The sequence below is a fragment of the Pezoporus occidentalis genome, unplaced genomic scaffold (genome assembly GCF_034315485.1).
Source record: "Pezoporus occidentalis ecotype Australia unplaced genomic scaffold, CSIRO_AGI_Poc_V1 ctg3, whole genome shotgun sequence".
Classification (NCBI taxonomy): domain Eukaryota; kingdom Metazoa; phylum Chordata; class Aves; order Psittaciformes; family Psittacidae; genus Pezoporus; species Pezoporus occidentalis.
Window position 1 is genome coordinate 3,450,324 of NW_026914940.1, and position 23,479 is coordinate 3,473,802.

Consider the following 23,479-nt stretch of genomic DNA (forward strand, 5'->3'; position numbering starts at 1 on the left):
GGTGAATGGAGAAAGGCTGGAGGGGGACTTTCTACAAGGGGCATGTAGTGATAGGACAAGGGATAATGGCTTTAACCTGAAAGAGGAGAGATTTAGATTAGATCTAAGGAAGAAACTCTCCACTGTGAGGGTGGTGAGACAATGGAACAGGTTATCCAGAGCAACTGTGGCTGCCCCATCCCTGGCAGTGTTCAAGGCCGGGTTGGATGGGGCTTGGAGCAACCTGCTCTAGTGGAGAGTGTCCCTGCCCATGGTAGGATGTTGGAACTGGATGAGCTTTAAGGTCCCTTTATACCTAACCTGTTCTATGACTCTATAAAGATTTACTTTTAGAAGTGGCTCTCGAACAAGATCATGCAGCTCTTGCTCTTCTGTATCATGAATGCTTCTTGATACGTCCTATTGATGTAGATTTCTTTAGCATCTCAGCTGACATGAGGTGCTAAATAAAAAGTAATGGAGCTGCTGGCTTGGTAGCAGCATGTGTTAAATGGCATTTCATAAAGTATCAGCATAGGAAAATGTCTTGTTTTAGCCTTGTCCTTGCAGAAAGCGTGCTGAGCCTCTGTGAAATAAAAATGTGACTCAAATCTATAAACAAATTAGTTTTGCAGGTGGCAGCATTCTTTCTTTGAATACAATAATTGACAGTGTTTCACACTAGGAAATGAAAGCCAGTTTTCCAGAATGACAGACCTCTAGTTTGATGCAGAATTAAGCTCATACTGTAGTGTTCATCATTCTTGGTAGCTGTGAGCTTTCCATTTCAGTGGATTCTACTTGTACTATATGCCCTTGCTCACCTAACATGGAAAATAACAACCTAAATGCTGTAGCCTAAAAATCTTGTTAAAACACTCAATCTTGAACCTGGCTGTGCTACACTGATTTGAATGTATGTCTATGTCTGGTAATGTGTTTTCTGGAAACATTTCCTACACACAAATAGAATGTAGTGAGTGGCTCAAGAGACAGTTCAGTGAAGCATAGACAGAAGCAAAGAAATTTGTCAGATACGTGGCATTAATTTCATAGTGAAGGCAATTACAATCAATATTTATTTGCTTTGAAAGAGTGCTCATGGCCTTAGAAGCTTACAGACTCAGCTGGATTGATGTGGGCAGCACTAACATTGATGGATGTTTGTGCCTTTCAAGGTGTTTGGGGCAGTGACATGGTTTACTGGATACTTTTCTCTCACTTTTTTCTCGGTCCTTCCCCTCACAGCCTCTGTGCATGACTTTTTACCCGTTCTTAGGGTGCTGAGGCACTGGCACAGGGTGCCCAGAGAAGCTGTGGCTGCTCCATCCTTGGCAGTGCTCAAGGCCAGCTTGGACAGGGCTTGGAGCAGCCTGGTCTAGTGGAAGGTGTCCCTGCCCATGGCAGGAGAGTTGGAACTGGATGATCTTGAGGTCCTTTCCAGCCCTAACTGTTCTATGATTCTATGATTCTAACAGAAGCTAACATCAAGTAATTTGTTTCTCTGCTTTGGTATTGTTTATTCTAATGTTTCAGAGCAGGGCTTGTTGACATAACAATGCCATTATTTTTAGCCATAATATGCTTGAGGCCAGTTGTGTCAGGTATTTAGATTTACTGGATAAATTGTAGGAATCTTTATTTTGACAATGAAAACTAACAAAAAGTAGATACAAACAGACTTTAAAAAGCCTGACAAGGCCAGAAAACTTTCTTGCTTAAGGTTGTTTAATTGTATTTGATCCATTCATTAAAACTTCTGAAGCATATCTCTAAGCATTATGTATAAACATTAGTTGGCATTCCATTAGACTTATTTTGTATAAATACAAAAACAAAACCCAAATAGAACTTTTGGTCATAACTTCATCTTAAACTTTTGTTGCATGTATGTTAGAAATTGTTTTTTAACTTCATTTTCAACAAATTTGTTTTCTAGAAAAGAAAGATGTAACACAGAGCTTGGAAAGCTACACAGCAAAATGCCCTGGTACGATGGAGTACATCACTCTTCCAGATGGTTTGAAGTTACCTCCTGTTCCGTTCACCAAATTGCCTATTGTGAGGTAAGACTCCAAAATAACAATCTCTAACTTTTGCACAGTACCTGTCACACTTTAAAAGATCCTGGAAGGACATAGACTTCTGTAACAGTTGCTCACAGTAACATGGCAAATGTCAAAATGTCAGCTTGTTTTGAGAAGTTACTAGGCAAAAATAGAGCCTTTGAGCAGAAAATACTTTCTGTGGCCTTTAGTTTCAGGAGGAGAGTAGCTTTTTTTGTTTTAAACTGTCACTCAAGAGTTTCTGATACAGATGAGATCTGCAACTGAGATTTAAGTTAGATACCGATCATACTGAAAGTCCACAAGTTGAATGCTGTCTCTGTCTGTGGAGCTTGGAAGTCAGCTGGAACTGATGCTTTTTGTAGCTGTTCCTTTCCGGATGCTGCATTTTGAAGCTGGCACCTTCACTGGTCAGTTCTGCATCTGTGTTCCCTTTAGTGCCTCGGTGCCAAAGCACATCATGCAATCAGTCCTATGAATAATACTGTGTTTAGGTTAAAGTCTAGTATGAAGTATTAGAATTAGAGAAAGAAAACAGCTACTGGGCATCAATGATAAAAGAAAAGGCTAAAAAAATCTTTGCCAAGAAGTGGCTTTTTTGAAGAAGAGATTCTTTCTATTCATAAAAGATATAGTAGAAGTTACTGCAAAGAGTTCTTACAGAGTTTGGAGTTCACAGAGGGATGTCATCAAACATTCCATGAAGCAAAAGTTCTAGTATCAAAGAACATAGGAGATAATAAAGTGCATAACCAAATAATGAAATTTATATTGATTTTCAGATCTTAGTTCTTGAAATGAAAATGCATATTTTACCCTATGGCCACTTTCTGTTACCATGTTCTAACTTACTAATTTCTTTTTACTGAAGAAAGAGATCTTATCTAACTATCTGTAATGCGCTTAATGTGATAGGTCTGTTCACACTAACAATGTTGTGTGGGAGGTGCTTGCTTGAGGTGCTTGCTTAAGGTGCAGGTTTGACCAGAACATATGGCTGGCCGTGGGCAGATGGAATTGTATCTGAAATTGGAATGGTCACACCACTTCTAGTGTCCTGGAAAGAGTGTTTTATCTCCTGGTTGGAGCAAGTACAAAGCTATGTACTGACTGACCATCTAGGTCACCCCTCTTTTAATATGTACTCACAGAGTAAGTCTTCCTTGATGTCTTCCAGCCTTGTTGCCTCACTTAGTGCTGGCAAGGCATCTGGGATGACTTTACAGATACCTGCTTTGCATTGCCTCCGCTGTGTTTCAGTAGTGCAGTGCGTACTTTGGAGTTGCAGCTGGTTTTGGCTTCTTGGTTGTGATGTGAACGTATAATCCCAAAATCATAACTGTTAGAACTAAAGCTGTGTATTACAGTGGGAATGTTAGTTGACTAATTTATTATCAGCTAACCTTGGAGTTGATGTAGTTTCACAAAAAATCTATGTATAGAGCTAAACCAGTCATATTTGACCACCCTAGATCATATTTGCAGTCAAGGCACGTAAGTAGCTGTTTCCCGGTTTTTCTAACATAATTTAGGTGTCTTGTTTAGGATGAATTGAATTACTGGCCTGTGTGGATTATATTGTTTCATTTTCCTTTGGCTTCTTGGTTGGGTGGCCTGTAGCAGACCCCCCCATATAACATCGTCTGTCCTTGCCCTCCTTTTAACCCTGACCCATAAGCTTTTGGTTGGTGCCTTTTCCATCCCAAAGCATAGCTCCATGCACTCTAGGTGGTCACTGACATAGAGGGCAGCGCACACTCCTCATCTCCCCTGCCTGTCCTTCCTGTAGAACCCATATCCTTCCTTCCAGCACTCCAGTCATAGGAGCCATCCAAACATGCCAATAAGATCGTAGCTCTGCAGGGCATGCACATGTCTCTAACTTCTTGGTTATTCCCCATGCTGCGTACGTTTGCATAGAGGCATTTACATTTGTATGCTGAGAGAAAGGGACAAGCACATTATCTTTAGTTGTTATTCCTAGTCCTAGCTTTAAGAAATTGCTCACCATCCAGGTGCTTCATTTACACCATCAGCTTGTGCTGACCTGGCTGCGCTCAGAGTACTGAACATAGTTGCCATGGGGTGAGGACCCCAACATCAGCAGTATTTAACAGCGAAGAGTTCCTGTTTGTGCTCTTCTTCTCCTCTCCCTTTTCTTGTTTTTGAAAGTTCTAGAAAAGTCATAGTGATAAAAATTGGTAATCCAACAAAATACTAGTTGTGTCTATATATAAAGCCTCCATTTTTACATCTACACAGCAGATGTAGCATGCTGTAGAGTTGTCCAGCTAGTTGGAAAATAGCCATGGTGCAGGAGTGCAGAACTCTTTCAGCTAAATCATGCTAATATTTGAGACATAAATTATAAGTGTGTGGAAATGTGATTTTGATTAATGTTGAACAATCTAAGTTTATCATTCCATGCTAGAGCCTTCTAGAAACATCCACATTTTTACTGACAATGATGACTTCTGTTTAATGTTGACATTTCATGGTCTACCAGTTTTTAATCCATTTAATAGGGGGTTCTTAATTTGTATGCAGATTTTTTAATCAAAATACTGTCAAACACTGAAATGCAACAGTGAAGTTGGAACATAGTCACACTGTTACCTTTTTCTCCCCCTTGCCTATAAAGCAATAAGAGATACGGCTTGGCAAAACCTTTATATTCCATTACTCATGTCAACCTAGTATGTAATGTCTACCTGTGCTTTATTTAAGTATAGGCTTCTTTATAGTCTTTCATTTTTTGATGTGCATCATGTCTTTTAATTAGATGATTGGTCATATCATAGAATGGTCTGAGTTGGAAAGGACCTTAAGATCATCCAGTTCCAGCCCCTTGCTGGGGGGGCAGGGATGCCTCACAGTAGACTGTGTTGCCAAAGGCTCTGTCCAGCCTGGCCTTGAACACTGCCAGGGATGGAGTATTTATCATTTCCTTGGGCAACCCATGCCAGTGCCTCACCACCCTCACAGTAAAGAACTTCTTCCTTATATCTAACCTGAACTTCCCCTGTTTCAGTTTAAACCCATCACTCCATGTCCTATCACTACAGTCCCTGATGAAGAGACCCTTTCCAGCATCCTTAGAGCAATCTGGAAAGCTCCGTGATGAATTTTTATTTCTTTCAATGAAGCTTCATAAATTAAAAGCATGTTGGATTGGGAAGTATTCCATTATAGCATAGTATGAAATCATCATCTGGTATTTTCTCAAAATCCAGAATAATTTATTGCTTTTCTATTCTAATAGGTAAGATTTCACTATTCCCATTTTCATAACTTACCTGTTACTAAGACTCATTTTCTTACTAATATACTTAAATTAAGAAAAAAATTTATTCCTTTTCACCAATGATGTCTTTTAGTTGTCCCTATACACTTTTGTTACTACTTTAAATTTACTTGGGGCCATTTTTTATCTTCCTTTTGTCTACTTCATAGACTGGCATTTTTTATTTATCTCCATTTCACCTCTAAGCAAAGTTATTTTTAGTTAACACAACTTTTTCCAAATACAAGATTTTGATCTTTTGGGGTAGCTAGTGAAATTATGTTGTAATTCCTAATTGTCACTCATTTGGATTCAGTCAGGCTGGGCCAGGGACTAGGAAATGTGCATTATTGAAGCTCTTCACACAAAGAAGTTAAATGATTTGCCACGTTCCATGTATGACCTGTGAGGGTACAGCCGATGTGGTTCAAGAGTATTCCTTCCACTGTCATGCATTAAGATGAAGCTTATTAAAACTTACATAAATACTGTTTTATGCAATGAGTGTTTATATAATAATGATGGATGAGCTGAAGCATTTCTCTCTATAAATTAAAATTGCTTTTTATTAGCGCTTTATAAAATTTAATGTTTGCTTCCTCAAATAAGTATCATTTTTTTTTTGTTTGGCTTTAAGTTGCACTCTAATTTCTAGCAAAATTCTATCAGAAGAGGTTTTAAAATACAAAATATTCAGGGATCTGTCACAGTTACTCTTTATTCTTCAGGCTCACGTCTGTTATTTTGCATTTGATTATGATGCAGACACTATCACCAGCCGATAATATATGCATGTAATTTCTTTCTTGTTCCAAGTTACTTTTAGTGTTATCTAGTAACTTCTTCTCAGGTGTTTAATATTGGAGAGATAACATGTCTGTGTAGTGCTACTCTTGCAGCTTTGTTATTTTTCAGCAGTAGCTCATTGTCTTGGTTTTTTTTGTATTCACGTACTTTTTATAACTGTCCTGAGGACTTTTCATGCTCTCAATAACAGCTCATTGTTTTGAAGTAAGCTATGATTCTGTAGCGTTGGCAGGTGAATGACTTCAGCACTATCTTGTAAATGACACAAAATTGTTTTAATAAAGAATACTTATCTGCTTTTCAAAGTGAAGCTACTTACAGAATCGTAGAATCATGGAATGGTTTGGGTTCAAAGGGACCTTAAAACTCATCTGGTTTCCACCCTCTACCACAAGCAGAGACACCTTCCACTAGAGCAGGTTGCTCCAACCCCCATCCAGCCTGGCCTAGAACAGTTACAGGGATGGGGCAGCTTCTCTGGGCAACCTGTTTCTAGATGATTTGATTTTGTATTATAATTTTCTAAATCAGTTTTAAGTTGTTTCTGTGACCTTTACAGTGGAAAAAGGCAGGTTTCTTTCTTAGTGCTCCAGTGCTCTTGTCACAGTATTTGAAGCACTTCGTAAAACATGAGAATTTAATCATGTGCTGTAACATTTATAATCTCTCTGTTTTATTATGGCATTATGAAAGAATGCTAGGGAGCTAAGTTTTCCAGTGGGAGGTGGATGTAGGAAAGGGGGGAGGAAGGGAATTAATCGTTGAAGAAGTTGGGCTTTTATGGCATTCTAGCACTTGGCTTCTTAATTGGTTTTAGAAGTCTCCTTGGGTTTTAGCTAGACCTAACTCACGTGTCTCCTGAATCAGCTCTCTGGTGAGGTTTGGTTTTGTTGGTTTCTACAGCAGATGCTTTTCCTTTGGGATTTCTTTTCTGAGAGCTTTCAGAAACTTTGTCTTCAGTTTCCTTGGGTTGCTATTACTTTCTTTTGTACTGCAGGTGTTTACTTCACGTTTTCTATTTCATGTGTATTAATCAGTGCTCAGAGTGGCATTTAGTATTTATCAGTTCATTTTTAACACAACCAGCTATTATAAAATAGAACTTTAAAAAGTGATTTTTACTCAACAGATCGGTGAAGCTCTTGAACCTCCCAACCAGTCTCCGACCTCACAAAGTGAAAAGTCTACTTGGTCAGAATGTGTCAACCAAAAGCCCCTTCATATATTCTCCAATTATTGCGCACAGTCGTGGGGAAGAAAGAAGTAAGAAAATAGGTAAGAATATTTTTCATCATTTTCCATTGTTTTGTTAAATTAGAAAATCTTTCTTGGTCAAGGAAAGCAAGTATGTACATTGCTTTCTTGTGTTGGAAATAATCAGCTTCTTAGCCTACAGTTCTGAAGAAGCAAAGCTTTGTTTTCTGTGAGACAGTTTCACATTCAAAAGAGGAATAAAGTTTCAGAGATGATCAAATTGATCTTCAGAGGAGATAAACTTCCTTTATTTCCATCTCACGCAAAAGAGAAATCAGGGAAAACTTAGTTCTGACACATTCTGTTCAGCAGTAGCCAGCTTAGCCAGTTATCATGTGTGGTGCCCTGAGGTAGATGCATTGCTGGGGTTTCTCCTTTTCTGATAAGGGTATCATGATGAACATGAAGAAATAAGGGTGAAGGACCTGCAGTTTCTTGGCTGAAAGATGCAAATCCATAGGGAACTGGACTGAGGTCGTTCACCACCTATGGAATCCCAGTGTTAGACTGCTTGGATTTTAAAATTGGTTTTCAATTTCTCTCTTTCAGGAGAAAAAATGCATCTATCTGATATCTTACTATGATTTAACCTGCATTTTGTGAAATGGTTCAAGTTAGGATTTGTGTATGTGCACTGTGTACCATAGGAGTTTTATATTCTACAGGACAGTAGCTCCTTTTATGTTTTTATTTAGCCTAAGGAGATGTCTGAACTCTGTGTGTTCCTGTAAAGCATTTGTCTTTTTAAGTACATACACAGTGTGTTCACTTTTAAAAGCCTTTAATGTTTCGTTCAAAGTTTTGCAAACAAAGGAATGTACAAAATAGAATCAGATACTTCCTTTGAAAGGAGATGGGAAATTTAATGGACTTTGAAACTAATGAGAATATTTTAATTACGTGTATTTAATGAAAAGCAATGCCGTTAACAAATGAACAGTGTTTTTCTTACATGGAAGTATGTAAGCCATATTTTGGTTAAATTATTGTTAGAGCAAAGGAAATCAAGTACTGCTGACAAACCAAAGCAAAACAAAATTCTTTAGAAGTCTTGAGGAAGTGCTTTCAGCTTGAAAAGCTTTTCTGTTTGGAAACAGTAAATGGGATAATTATTTTCTGGTTAAATTGCTTTAATTGCATGCTTGTCATAAGAAATAAACCTGCTGATTTTGATATAAATTTTTCTTTGTTGTTTTAAAGTGCTGATAGTCTAAAGCAGAAAGAATGCACAATGTAGTAAATCTGGCAACTAATGTTATACCTATATTAGATGCTATAAATGTAGCTGTTTAACTAGGACCACATAGTTTTACCTTTTGTAAGCTTTTCCCCCAGGGAAGCAATTCTGTAACATTGCCCTGGTGTCTTTTGCATGGGGTAGCTATATCTTCTGGAAAGGAGACCAGAGGTAGCTAGTGAGATCTCAACATTTCATGGGAAAGGAAGCCCAGACAAGATAATCTAGCACTCTGTCTAGTTGCATCTTGAAAAGCTCTAATAATGTGGACTGTTAGCACATCTCTGGGGAGGTTGTTCCAGTGAATGATCATTTTCACTGTAAGAAATTTCTCTCATTATTAGATGAAACCTCTCTTGGTGCAGCTTGTACTCATTGCCCCTTGCCTTCTCCATCTGTTTCCTTGTGAAAAGAGCCTCTGTCCTCTTTATAGGAAGCCTGGGGTATTGACAAGTTCCCCCTGAGCGTTCTCTTCTCTACGGAGTAGAGACTTAACTCATTCAGTCTTTCCTTATGGGGTTGTTTCAGCATCCTCTTGATCATTTTTGTGGCACTCCATCGCATTCTGTCCACATCTGTCTTGAACAGTGGGGACCAGAACTGGACGTAGTACTTCATGTGTGGCCTGACAATGGCTGAGTAGAGTAGGAAGATCACATCTCTGCTAGCAATGCCCCTGCAAATGCAGCCCAGGATCCAATTCACCTTTGTTGCTGCAGCAGTGTGCTGATGGCTCCTCTTCTGCTTGTCCACCAGGACCCCCAGGTCCTTTCAACAGAGTTGCTCATCAGCCATCTAAAGATCCTGGCCTGTACTGGGCTCTTTGGTTGCGTCATTGCAGGTGCAGGGCATTGCACTTGTCACGTCTGTCCTGGGTTCAGCAGTAGCAGTCATTTTTCTCCTTCTTGGTAGCTGGTGTAGTGCAGTGTTTTGACTTTCAGCTCGGGAACAGAGCTGATAACAAGGATGTTTTGGTTTCAAGGACTTTGTGAGCCTCATGCTCTGCCAGGGAGGAGGGGAAGCCAGGAGGAAGCAGAGACAGGACACCTGACCCAAACTGACCAAAGAGGTATTCCATACCACAGCACGTCATGCCCAGGATGTAACTGGGAGTTAGCCGGAAGGACTGGGAGTCTGCAGGGCTGGAGGAGGTATCGGTCAGAGCTTGGTCAGGCTGGAGGGGGCGAGTTATCGGTAGGCTGGTGGTGAGATGATGTATTCTCTTCCCTTGTTATTTCCTTTATCATTATTATCATTGGTGGTAGCAGTAGTGATTTGTGTTATACCTTAGTTACTAAACTGTTCTTATCTCAACCCGTGGGAGTTGCATTCTTTTGATTCTCCTCTCCGTCCCTCCGGGAGTAGGGGGAGGGAAAGAAGGGGGGAAGTGAGAGAACGAATTACCTGACTGGGTTTAAACCATGACAACGTCTTTGGACGCTACCCTCCCAAGTTCATTAGTTTAAAGCAAGACGGCAAGTCAGCCAAGCCCCTAGCAAAGGTTCTCCTGCGCTTCTTGGTACTTCCTGTCTCTCCCCATTAGGCTGTATTTGTTGAGGGACTCACCATGATCATAGAAACCAAGGCCCCAGTGACCGTACGAGCCCTGAAGCCAGGTATTGATCTGCATAATGGATTGACTTCTGCCTGCACCCCTGATTGGCAAGGCAGAGAAGAAAATCACTTGTGCTGCCAGGGAGTATATTCCAGGGATCATACCTGTAAAATTTAAATAATCCTAGAATCCTTTCTTTTTGGGAGGAAAGGCAGATTAAGGTACCAGACAAATCAGTGGTTTGTGTTTAATACTTCGATGAAATCAATAGTTTCCAACATGTTCTTCTCATTTTCCAGAATCGCTTTTTACGCAGTTATATTCGTGAAAGCGTTGTCAGGAAAAACATTCCAATCTTGTGGTAGTTCTTACAGTGTAGAAATTGATTTAGGAGGACTGAAGTGCCTACTTTGGCTGCTACAAGTGCTTATGTTGATTCAGTCAAGCATAATGGGGCTTCGGTGCTTAGATCTCTTTGAAGCTCTGTACTATACCTCTTTTGAGGAGTAAATGAATCTTTTGGGGACTGCAGAATGCATAGGACATTGTGGACACTAATAAGCAGTTAAATAAAAAGAAATTTACAGAACATCCCTTAGAACTGTGCTTTTGAACATTTTGTTTTAATCACCAGTTTTGCTTTTCAGCTTTCATAGTAATAGAACCTGTTAACAGCTCAGAATGTATGTTTTTAATTTCCACTAGCATTAATTGCAGTTAAACATTTGCATTAAGTACATCTCCCCTGAGCTCTCTAATACTGCTTGCAAAATGTAATCAGGTAGTAAATGGTTGTGAATGCACAATTAGAGTACAGATGGTTTCAACTGTGAATTACAGTCTTAATAATATATATGTATGTTTTACTGGACACTTTCAAATATCCTAGTAAAAAAGAGTTAGTAACATATGTTGAAACTGAGTAAACTAGTAAAGGTTAATCCACAAATGTTATAGATTAGCTTATAGTCATGATTTATTTAACCAAACCAGTTAAACCACCTTTGTTTATTTGGACTGCAGGTCCTCAGCTTGTATGGAGGATCTCATCACGTTCAGGTTTAAGTCTGAATGTCAGATGCATGTGGTTAACTGTAAGAAATATGGAAGGCAGACAAAACCTTGTGGGCTGAAAAGGTTATGAAGTGCTGATGTAAAATAATCTGTCTGCATTGAGCAGTTCCTTAGAACTTGCATCCCTGCTGCTGCCAACACTTCCATAAACTTCTTGCCTCTTTAAATCAAAAAAAACCACACAAATTTGGAAGTTGGCAGGGTGAAGTGTTTTTAAAGTAGAACCTCTGTCTCTTGTTGTGAAATGTGTGCTTTCAGTTGATCTTACTACCTGCTCTATTTTTGTTCATTATCTTACTTAAATATTTTCACAAGTTCCCTGATTTCTTAATGCTTGAGTCTCCCATTTTGTCAACCTCAGAAAATCTGTATCTGTAGATCCTAGTGTCATCTTCTCCTCCCACAGCATCTATTTAGTATTTCCCAAAGAAAATTAATAGGAGAAAACTAAGGTAGCATCTTGCTGGTGAGTAGTTGTTTCCTTCTTAATGTAGAAGGATCTTTTATTTACTCCATATCATCAGCTGTGCCTATATGAAGATTTGTTCCAATTATTTTCAGTTTCCTTCTTCCTGTTGTGTTCATTCCTCATGTAGTTTCTCTAATGTGTACTCTGTACCTAACTCCAAGTACATAAGACTTTAAATGTTTAACATTAAGAAGGCTATGTGTAAGTACTGCTTTGAATGGATGCCTGAGTTAATTTTGCCAATGTAATGTTGGGTTTTTGAACCACTATTACTATTATTTACCCCATTGCTTTGCCTGTGATTTATAGCTTATATCCTGCAGTGCAGGATATGCAAATCCTGTGAACAGGATTTGGATTGTGAAGATTATGTGGAGATGTTAATTTAAAACATAGGGTAATACAGCAGTCTGACAGCTCAGCTGATGATGGCTTTTTATGACACTGTGATTAGGTTAATTCCTAATAATTAAGTTAATTTTATAATCATTTCATGTAGAGTTCCAGTGGGTCCAGGGAGATGTATGTGAAGTTCAGTTGATGGTGTACAACCCTATGCCTTTTGAGCTTCGAGTAGAAAACATGGTAAGTATCTTTCCAAATCTCCACTTTTTGTTATTTTTCTGGAAAATAATTCTCAAATGGACTTTTCTAAATTAGTTTAAAAGAACCATTTACCTCAGTATAACCTCAGTTCAACAGTGCAGTACTGTCAATTTTCTCATATTTGTTGGTGATGAGGTATTGAAGTGAAAATCTCTGCCACTCAGTGTTTAAATGCTTTACTGTTACTGACCCATAAATCAATTCTGTACCTTTCTGCACTGACTAGAACTAATGCTACATAATTTATATATACCGATTTTCAAGTAATGAATATATTCCCAAACCTAATAATTAGTATGTGTTTGCCACTGTAGTTTGAAAATCCTCTTTATGCCAACTAATTTAAAGGTAAAAAGTCCTCCAACTACCAAAGCAACTTAATTTTCGCTCAGTCCTAATCCAGTGTTGTCCTTTATGTTAAATATTTACCTTTAATATTACTTTAAAAAATAAACCCTGTCTCTTAGAGCCTATTGTTAGGTCAGAGAAGAGAAGGCTCAGGAGGGACCTTATCACTCTCTACAACTGCCTGACAAGAGGATGGAGTGAGGTAGGGTCAGTCTCTTCTCCCAAGTTACAAGTGACAGGGCAAGAGGAAATGTCCTCAAGCTATTTCAGGGGAGGTTTAGATTGGATATTAGGAAAAATATCTTCAGCGAGAGGGTGCTCAGGCACTGGAACAGGCTGCCCAGCGCAGTGGTGGAATCACCATCCATGGAACTGTTCACAAACCTTGTAGACGAGTCCCTCAGTGCCATGGGTTAGTGGCGGCCTTGGCAGTGCTGAAGTAAATGCTGGATTTGATGATCTTAAAGGTCTTTTCCAGCTTAGTTGATTGTATATTTCTCTAAGTGAATCAGCATGTGCTTATTTGCTCAGCATTTTTGTTTGTTTGCTTTATTGATAGGTCTACTGCAGTGGCTAGTCAAAAAATTTGACTTAAATTACTGGTAATATGGCACATATAATAAAGTGTTTTTCCATGGGTAATGAACATGCACAAGGGTTGTACTTACAGCATAATACAGTTCATTCTTGGAAACTGACATGCTGATTTCTTCAGCAGCTTTTTCTCTAACTCTCACAGAGGCAATCCAAATTGTTAGGAGTGGGTAGAAAAAGTAGTTTTAAAGCTCTGCATCAGAAAGGACTCTATATAGGACTGAATTTATTTAAGAACATTTTGATTTCTGGTCTAATTTCTATTGTGTAAGTAATGATGTAATTATATATTTAAAAAACTTTGTGTTTGGGTAATATCTTAATGAGGAAATGTCTTATGAGTGCTTACACACACTTAAGAACTCAGAATAGTTATTTGCATAGATGTGCATTCCATCCATTCCCTGAGCAAATTAATTGTAGTAGCGTCAATACTTCTTACTGTTAGCGTGATCAAGTTCTGTCTTTGAATTAATATTCTAATTTAATTGGTAAGCAGAGGATGAAGCAGGCACGCAAACTAGATACAAATAATTGAAGTGATTAACGTAACTCTTTAGTCAGTGCTCCATAAATAGAGTGCTTTGAGAAATTCTGCTGTGCGCTCATGTCAGCTCATTGGTAGAGATGAGTTGATTTTGCTTGATTTGTCTGTGGTAGCAAGACTGTAGCCAGCATGTTGAGGAAAGTAATTATTCCTCTCAATTTGGCAAGTGAGAGACAACGTCTTTAGAACCAATGCCAGTTTTGAGCTCCCTGTACAATAGAAATACTGACATACTTGTGTCAGTCCAGCAATATTACCAAGATGTTACCCCATATACTCGGCTGCATCAAAAGGAGCGTGACCAGCAGGTCGAAGGAGGTGATCCTGCCCCTCTACTCTGCTCTCGTGAGGCCTCACCTGGAGTACTGTGTGCAGTTCTGGTGTCCTCAGCATAAAAAGGACATGGAACTGTTGGAACAAGTCCAGAGGAGGCCACAAGGATGATCAGGGGACTGGAGCACCTCCCGTATGAAGACAGGCTGAGAAAGTTGTGGCTGTTCAGCCTGGAGAAGAGAAGGCTGCGTGGAGACCTCATAGCAGCCTTCCAGTATCTGAAGGGATGCTGGGGAGGGACTCTTCATTAGGGACTGTAGTGACAGGACAAGGGGTAACGGGTTAAAACTTAAACAGGGGAAGTTTAGATTGGATATAAGGAAGAAGTTCTTTACTGTGAGGGTGGTGAGGCACTGGAATGGGTTGCTCAGGGAAGTTGTGAATGCTCCATCCCTGTCAATGTTCAAGGCCAGCTTGGACAGAGCCTTGGGTGAGATGGTTTAGTGTGAGGTGTCCCTGCCCATGGCAGGGAGGTTGGAACTTGATGATCTTAAGGTCCTTTCCAACCCTAACTATTCTATGATTCTATGATTGGCAGGCTGGAATGTATGACACATGAGGTCAGGTTTGAGAGCTACATCTGCTGAGTTTGTAGAGGAGAAGAATACTGGGGTAATTCCTATTGCTTTCCTTGATCCCCAAATGGGAAAGTGTAGTGAAAATGAAACCAGACTCTTACTAGAGGTGCCAAGTGTAAGAGTCAGAGTTGGTGCAGTAATGGAAAACTTTCCTAATAGAAAATTCCCTTTTTTCCAGTCATGAGGGTGATCATACACTAGAACTGGTTGCACAGAGAGAGCATGGGATCTCCACCTACAGAAATCTTCAAAACTTGAGCAGTGAAAAACCTAAACTACTATCAAAGCTGGCATTGTTTTGAGCAGTGGGCTGGGCAGAGGACCTTTAGCATTTCCTTCCAGCCTAGATTGTTCTTGTTTTCCAGTATCGTCTGTGAGCTTTCTAGAATGTGGGAATAGTTATTACTTTATCACAAGAATAAACTGTTCTGGTTTTATTTGAATAATTCAAAGCATTGTTTAATATTTTAAGATGTTTTGTTTTATTATTAACATGTACTCATGCCTGCGGTCCCCATGCCGCCTTGTTGTCTGATTTCTCATCGTGTATCACACTCTGTTATATTAGTCTCACAGAATCATTCATAGCAAATGTATCTTTTTCTGTCAGTTAGTGGGAGTTTCAGCTTGTTTGAAACAACCTTTTTCCTTCTGACTTGGCACCTTACCTTTGCAATATGACAACTCATTCAGGCTTGTTTCCAATGATGGGCAGTATTAAATGTTCTCCATTGCTTGATTGCCTTTGTTCTTTACCCTTTTTGTTGTCCACTGTTAATCATCATGTAACTGTTCTGAAATCGATAGTCTTATACCTTTATTCTGATTTTCCTCCTTATGTTACAATTTCTGATTTCTTGTTCTGTTTGCTTACTTGTTTCTTGTTAAATGAATGCTGGAAGCATTGATCCAACCTTTTACCATGATACTTTTCCCAACGTGTCTTCTTGGGGTTTATGGCTGAGGTTTATGGTTTATGCCCCTGGAGGCATGGGGAGGAGAATTGAAAGAATGTAACTCCCACGGGTTGAGACAAGAGCAGTCCAGCAAACAATGTACAACACAAATCACCACCACTGCCACCAACGACAGCAATGACAAGAGAAAATAACAAGGGAAGAGAATACGATACCACCCGCTGAAAAACGAAGGCTGCTCTGAGGTCTCCACGCAGCCTTCTCTTCTCCAGGCTGAACAGCCTCAGCTTTCTCAGCCTATCTCTGTACAGGAGGTGTTCCAGCCCCTTATCATCCTTGTGGCCTCCTCTCCACTTGCTCCACCATAGGGATAATGTAATTTATAGTATGAAATCATTATTCATACAGAAAGTCTTTGTTCTGTAGTTCTTCTGTTTGGGGCCTGTATTTATTTGAAGACATCTTAAGTGTGGCATTTTAATTAAGGATGCTGTAAGACTCAATTTTAGATACTTTATTTTTGTAAACTTCCAAAACTCCAATCTAGCAAAGAATTCTACGTTAAGGTTTAAAAATGCCATCTAAAATTTTGATAAGTCTTTATAATCAGTCCCATAACTTAGTTTATGATCATTTGAATTGTTTCCATGAACCACTCTTTACTGAATACACATCTTTGTACTGCTTCTGCCATCTTGAGAGTATATTTACTTACTGATTCACTACATTTAATTCAAGCTATATTGGGCAGAAATGTGCACAAGAAAGGTGAGGGGGAGAAGGATAAAAAGGATCATATTTGGTGTTTTCTAGGTCTGCCTAAAATAACCTTACTAGAAATAGTAGGGAAATCTTTCCTTTAAATAAACCTCTGACCCATTTTGTGTAAAGTATTTGAGGACATTGTATAAAGTACATTCAGCATAAAAACTAACTTTGAAGGCAGTGTTACGTTAAAAAAAGAATGGTTGTATTTCAGGATTGGTAAGTAAAGCCTAAAAAAAGCAGTTACGTACTCGTATTGCTTTAACAGCATCCCCAAATGCTACCATTTACATCCAAGTTGTTTTGTGACTCTAAAACTAAATCGAGGTTTGAAGTGATTGAAAGACATGCTGTGATAATAGCATGCATATATTCACTAAGACAGTTTAAACTGCTTTGTAAGAATGCAAGGGAATATAAGATTGGTTTTTTGCATGTGTGTATGATTCATATATTCCCTGAAGAAAGTCTTGTATCTGGGTAACTTTTCCTATAAGATCAGAAAGAGCAATGATTACTAAGCAATTAATAAATATTATTACTTGAAATAATGAATAAGACTCTAGGGGAGAGAAATCTAACACTTATTTCCTTTCATCTGCGTGTCTGATATGTTTGGCTAAAGGATATGACAGTACTTCAGCCTTGATTTCACTGTTAATCTAAACAATTTTTAGGCACCAGAGGGCAATGTTGGGCAAATATTGCTGATTCCTGCTATTCAGCAAACGGCGATATTGAAAATGTCTTTCCGTCATTGTAGATCTGTCATTGTCTTTTTAAACTTATTTGTGTGGGTTAAGTTTTAAGGGTAAGTATCTTGATTTCAGTTTATATCTGGAACTCAGAAGCCTAATTGAGGTTTATATTGGATTTTGTCCATTTCAGTGAGTTTTTATTTTTTCGTAATACCTTTACTTTAAAAACTTAAAGTTCTACTGAATACTAAAAGTCTTACAATGAAAGAAGTGAATGTTCTATTCTCTTTTATGGGATAATAAGTTTGAAGCTGTTTTATTTCTAGTCCAGGCATAGCTTGTGCTTAGTGTAGGTGTTTTGGCATTTGCATTGCATTTGTTCTGTAGAAAATCTCTTCGTTTTCATGGGTTTTGTTGTTGAAGAATAGACTGAGAATGCATTCTTAATGCATTGTGAGAAAAATACCTTGTGCTGAGGACTTATTTTGCTTTAGCAGTTACCTGTGATCAATATGCTGTTATTGTGATCAGCATGATCCAAGGGTGTCATTTTGATATCATTTCAGGGGTTAGGGAACTATGTACACTGAAGATAGCATTTTCTTTTTCCTTGACTGTTACTAAAGCATTTTAATACCATCAATTTTAATACTCTTAATAGTAACTCTTCCTTCTTGTCCATAAGCAGATTCATGTTTTGGGTGATTGTACTCCAGATGCATTCACGTGCCTTTTTGTCTATTACAATCTCTCTTTATCTTGATTTTTGTCTGCTGTTAGTACGCTCCTCTTAAACGCTTTGGCAATGAAGGTGCTTTCTGTGACATGTGGGTTGCAGTCACTGATTCTCCTGAGCCTTGACCATTAGCCTTTAAAATATTACCATTGATTTAATTTTTCTCAGGTCATTTCCCTGTTTTATTTCCTTTCATGGTTGTGATCTTTAGTTTCTCCAGTTTCTCTGATCCATTCCAAGCCTCAGTTCCCTGCAGTAAGTAAGGGAGCTCATAGCTGTCATAGCTCAAACCTTTTAGCTGGGCAGTAAGGTTTTGACTGGCACCTTTGGGGTCAGATGGCAGCCTGTATATGTGCACATATGGCTACTTTAGATGCACTTCCTGAGGCTGTGCTGGTTTATAGCCACCCTTCAAATTATTTTTTCCTTTACAGGACCCTAAAGGGCTTTCAGGGCAATGTCTTCCCATGCACCCCCTCAGTTCAGTTTGATAATGGAGGATGGGGGACCAATTCTTACTAAGTAAGAGCACAAGACTGATTATACTGCAAGAAGTGAAATGGTTGTATATAAATGTGTGTCCTGACATCCAGCTTGATTAAGATGTGAAGCAGAGGAGTAAGGACGTAGGAGAAATCTCCCTCACTGCTTCCCTGTCCCCCTTCCTGAAGGAAAACTGGGCTAATTAGGGCCATGTCTTAATGAGGAGCTTCCCATATTTGAGAAAAGTGACCTGACTGTGGTTTCACAATGGCATTGTAAGTAGTGTTTTGTATATGTTTGTAGGCGCTTGATAGACTGGCTAATTTGGGGAATTGGCTAGTAACGGAAAAATAATGATGTGTATTGCTTGTTTCAAGATAAGTCCAATGCAGTATTAGGAGAAAGTTTGAACTGGAAGGGCTTTCCAGTTTAACCACTGCATTAAATTACCTGATCCTCTCTTAGACACTACCACTGAGGGACATTCTAAAACTCCCAAGATAAACATACTGGGAATGTTTAATGTGGAGTTGGCTCTATTTCAGAGTAGGTAGGTGGATTAGATAATATTCAGAGGTCCCTATCAATTTATCATATTTACATTTGCTATAGCTGATACTGAATAAGACATTGGAGGGGTTTGTTTTTGTCATTGATTTCTTTGTAGGACTTTTAAGTAGTTGCATGGAAGTGTTTAGTTGAGGTGAATCCTGAATAATTCAAATATATTTGGATATTTGGCCAAGTGATAGCTCAGTGCTTTTGGGACTGAAATATTCTGACAAAGCCTTCTGTACCTGTTTTCACAGTGAGTTGTGGAGAGCTTATAGGGTCACCTTTGTTTATGTTCTGAGATTTGCTTCAGCTGCAGCAAAAGCAGAATGATTATGAAGAAGACTGCGGCTAAGTCAGTATTAATGTGAATGTTCCCCCGATTTCTGTGGGGTGAATCTCATGGAAGGATTCATGTTCAGTCACATACTATCAGTTTTGTTTCATCATATCCAGTATTAATTTTTATTGGCTAGTTATTACAATAATTATTTTAACCTCCTTATTCTGAATCGTTCCAGCCAGTATTGATGTTTGATTCCCACTATCCAAAATATAAGCAAATATGTAAGTAAGGTCATAGGTACAGTTAAGCACAGGTACAAACTGTCACCATACAGACTGTATCACTCGTTCTTTTTACTGCGCTTGGATATAAATAGTTATTAGTTTTTCTTACCTCATTCCCACCTCAGATCCTGAAACACATTCCACAGTTGAATACAAATCTTGCCCTGATTCTAGATGTATGCTTCAGTCACTGGAACTTAAAAGCCAAAGTAACTGCTATGAGCAAATGGGAATAAATCGTAAAAGTTTGGGTGATGTAGTGCAAGGCATTAAAATGGAAGTATACATATCATAAAAAGATAAGTGTACAGCATACATGGATTAATCTGTGTAATATGACCTCTTCCAGGGTCTTCTGACAACAGGAGTAGAATTTGAATCTCTTCCTGCGGCTCTTTCTCTACCTGCAGAATCTGGTCTCTACCCGGTTACTCTTGTTGGTGTTCCTCAAACTACTGGGCAGATCACTGTCAATGGTAAGGGGTGTCTTCAGTCATTCTTTTCCTATCAAAACAACTGCATGTTTTACATCTCTGTGGATTACATAAATTAGTACACCACATATATATTTATCACTAAGTTCTCCTCACTAAGTTAAAGCAAAACCAAAAAAAAGACATGTTTTTCTATACGAGACTTCATTAAAAACATGGCCTGATAAGATGCTTGCTTGCAACAGCGGTAATGAACACATACTTACAATATCTCGTGTATGAGAAGAAAAGGGTAATGAACACAAACTCCCCTTTATTAACACTTTCATTTGGAAAGCTTCTGAGGAGGATTACTTGAACCTTTTCATAAGAAAGCAGAAGATAATCTTGCAGTTGGTTTTTCTTAATTAACCATGTTCATGTAAGATGACAAGTTTTTGCAGATTGTTTCTGTAGGAACAATTTAGCCGATGCGTGCTGTGTGCTGCAGTTGAGATATCGTGTCATTAATAAGCCTAAATAAAATGGTGTTTATAGTAAGTAAAGAGAATTAAAGAGCTTTTGTAGAAGACGAGCCGATCAGTCTCCTTGAAAAGGAGATATATGTGAAGATGATAGAGTCAACATGTACTAGGACTGAATCATCTTAACAACACAAAATTTTAGATTCCTGGAATAAAGAGTTACAGGGAAAAAAGCATTTTGATAAAGCTAAACACCAGAAGAAGAAGGCTTTGAACTTGAAGAAACACTGTGCTCACAGATTTTTACTTAAGTGCTTTTCTGTCTACTCATAAAATGATTCTTCATATTATTTCTTTTCTTTTTCCAGAAACTGTTTCGGTGAATACAGAATAGAATCAAAGCATTCAGAACATTTGTGCTGTAGTTGTCTGCTTTTAGTTCCACGTACTAAAAATATATTGCAAGTAGAGGAGTTGATTTCTGTACTTGGTGGCTGTTTGTATGGCAGTGTATCAAAGTTTCCTACAGATAGAGCATATATATATTGTCTGGTAAGGAATTGGAGTGCAGGTGCTTTCCTTCTACAATTAACGTTTTAGAGGGTCAGCTGTGGTCTTCTATGGCAGGTGTGTAGATTTATAGAATGGTTTGGGTTCTGCTACACCAGGTTGCCCCATTCAGTCTGGCCTTGAACACTGCCAGAGATGGGGCAGCCACAGCTTCTCTGGGCACCCTGTGCTAGTGCCTCAGCACCCTCACTATAAAGAACTTCTTTCTGTTATCTAATCTAAATCTCTCTTTCAGTTTAAAGCCATTCCCCTCTGTCCTATGCTCATGTGCCATAGTAAAAAGTTCCTCTCCAGCTTTCTTTTGACCTCTCAAGTTACTGGAAGCTGCTCTGAGGTTTCCTCAGAACCTTCTCCAGGCTGAATCAGCCGAGCTCTTTCAGCCTGGCTCCAGAGCAGAGCAGCTCCAGCCCTCGCAGCATCTCTGTGGCCTCCTCTGGACTTGCTCCAACAGCTCCACGTCCTTTTTGTGTTGGGGGGGGCCCAGAGCTGTATGCAGAGATGCAGGGCGGTCTGAGAGCAGAATAGAGGGTGCGAATTACCTCCTTGGACCTGCTGGTCCAGCTTCTTTTGATGCAGCCCAGGCTTTCTGGGCTGATATCTCTATGTGGGTGTGCATATATGTATGCATGTATACTTCTTTTTTTAACTAAATGATTTCCTTTAGCATTCTTTTAGATTCTGGATACAGTTGAGACTCTTTCCTATAAACAGTTTTTGGAGGATGTAGGGAACTACATCACTGAAGGCTAACAAGTTTTAAGTACACCCATGGATTAGGTGTTGTTTGTATAAAATCTTCATCTCTATACCTTGTGTTGTCATGGGAGTTTTAAGGTTTTGTTTGTTTTTTATCTTACATCTCACAGATATGAAGCCATATATGACTGTTGTTTGTATGTTGTCATGTAATTATAAATGTTGTTTAGGAGGTTTGAAAACCTTTTGTGTACTTTTGTGTCCTGAGAAGGTTTTCTTGTAGAGAAGGTAGTGATTTGAGCAGCAGAAGTATTGGCAAGATCTGACTGGTAAGCTCAGTACTTTTAGACCTTTCAGAATACAGAAATACTCACATCATACTGGTGTTTTCTTCTAAAAATCAGGTTACCACACTTCAGTTTTTGGTGTCTTCAGTGACTGCCTTCTGGACAATCTGCCAGGAGTCAAGACCAATGGTTGTACTGTTGAAGTCGTTCCATCTTTGCCAAGGCTGCAGATCAGTACCTCCCTTCCAAGGTGAGAAACTGAATTCAAGGTTGATTTTATCTGGTCCTGTTTAAGCATTAGTCACATACTGATTAAAACCTCTTTTGTCTGAGTATATAATCAGTGCTTTAGTAAAATAAGACACAGACTGTATCCCTGCTATTTACTTTAGGATATAAATCTGAGTTTTTTGTTTTACTGGCTAAAACCTTGTGATTTCAGAGAAAATATTTTGAGATTTAATTGACTGAGGGATGATTAAACCATATTGTAAAACTGTGTAATGGTCATTCATTGTTAAAATCATACTTCTAAAGGAATGAATCTTTTAAAGGGGAAACAATCAGAAAATCTTGAAGAGGTAATCCATGGAGTTGTGTAGGTTGGAAAGGGTGCCTCTGGAGGTCATCTGGTCCGGGATCTGGCTCGCAGCAGGAATGGCATTCAGAAGTTCTATAACTTAAATGTTAGATCAGGTTACCCAGTTTACAATCTAGTTAATTTTTTATTGTTTCCATGGATGGGGTTTCCCTCACCTCTGTGTGAAATCAGTTCCAATGTCTGACCACATTCAGAAGAGTAAAAATAACCCACTCTTCTCCAAGCTGAACCAACCCAGCACTTTGAACCTGTCCTTGTGTGTCATGTGCTCTTGCCTCCTCATCATATTGATAACCCTCTTCTTGACTTGCTCCAATATATCAATGTTTCCAGTGTTCAGAAGGGGCCCAGACTTGATACCATACTACAGAAACAATATGTTTAAGAGGTACAGGCCTATACACTCATCAAAAAGGACACAGAAGTAGAGTGGGGTTTCATGCAGGTTATTTTGAAGAATGTGGCTGACTAATTCCAGGATTTTAGAGAGGGCTGGTAAGACACTGATTCAGTTCATGTTTTGGAACTGTTCAAGTTTCCAGAGCATTCGTGTGTTAGGCTGCACACTGATGACTGTATCTGAGTCTTGCCATCCAACTACCATTTTAGAAAGTGTTTTAAAAATACAGACTTTCAGGTTTGTTTGTTTGGGGTTTTTATTTTTTCATTTATTTTTAATTTTCCTTTTATATGGTTTAGTCAGTAAAGCAAAGGAACCAGTTTGGTTCTCATTTTTCCATACTGAATTCTACTTTGCTGCTGAGGAATGGCCTGTGTTGGTTGTATTACAGAGATATAAAAGTAATACCCTGATGAAGACAGCAAAATAATAAAACACTGCAGTTAAGTTACATAGACATGGAGTCTGTGTGGTTTAGCTGTAATCGGAATTAATAGTGGATAGTTAAAGTTGCACTTCTAAAAGACATGGTAAAGAAATGAAACAAAGAATATTCTTCATTTGCAGACAGCAGGA

At 38.8% G+C, this 23,479-nt stretch overlaps 1 protein-coding gene across 3 annotated transcripts in view; it reads left to right on the plus strand.

The window, feature by feature from the left end:
* TRAPPC9 (trafficking protein particle complex subunit 9) overlaps positions 1–23,479 on the plus strand; it is a 499,166-nt gene that overhangs the window by 47,648 nt on the left and 428,039 nt on the right. For all 3 annotated transcript variants that reach the window (XM_062626935.1, XM_062626936.1, XM_062626937.1), the window contains exons 10-14: positions 1,919–2,045; positions 7,265–7,410; positions 12,224–12,309; positions 19,801–19,927; positions 22,020–22,152. In XM_062626935.1, the coding sequence (XP_062482919.1) occupies positions 1,919–2,045; positions 7,265–7,410; positions 12,224–12,309; positions 19,801–19,927; positions 22,020–22,152 (619 nt within the window). The remainder of the gene's footprint in view (positions 1–1,918; positions 2,046–7,264; positions 7,411–12,223; positions 12,310–19,800; positions 19,928–22,019; positions 22,153–23,479) is intronic.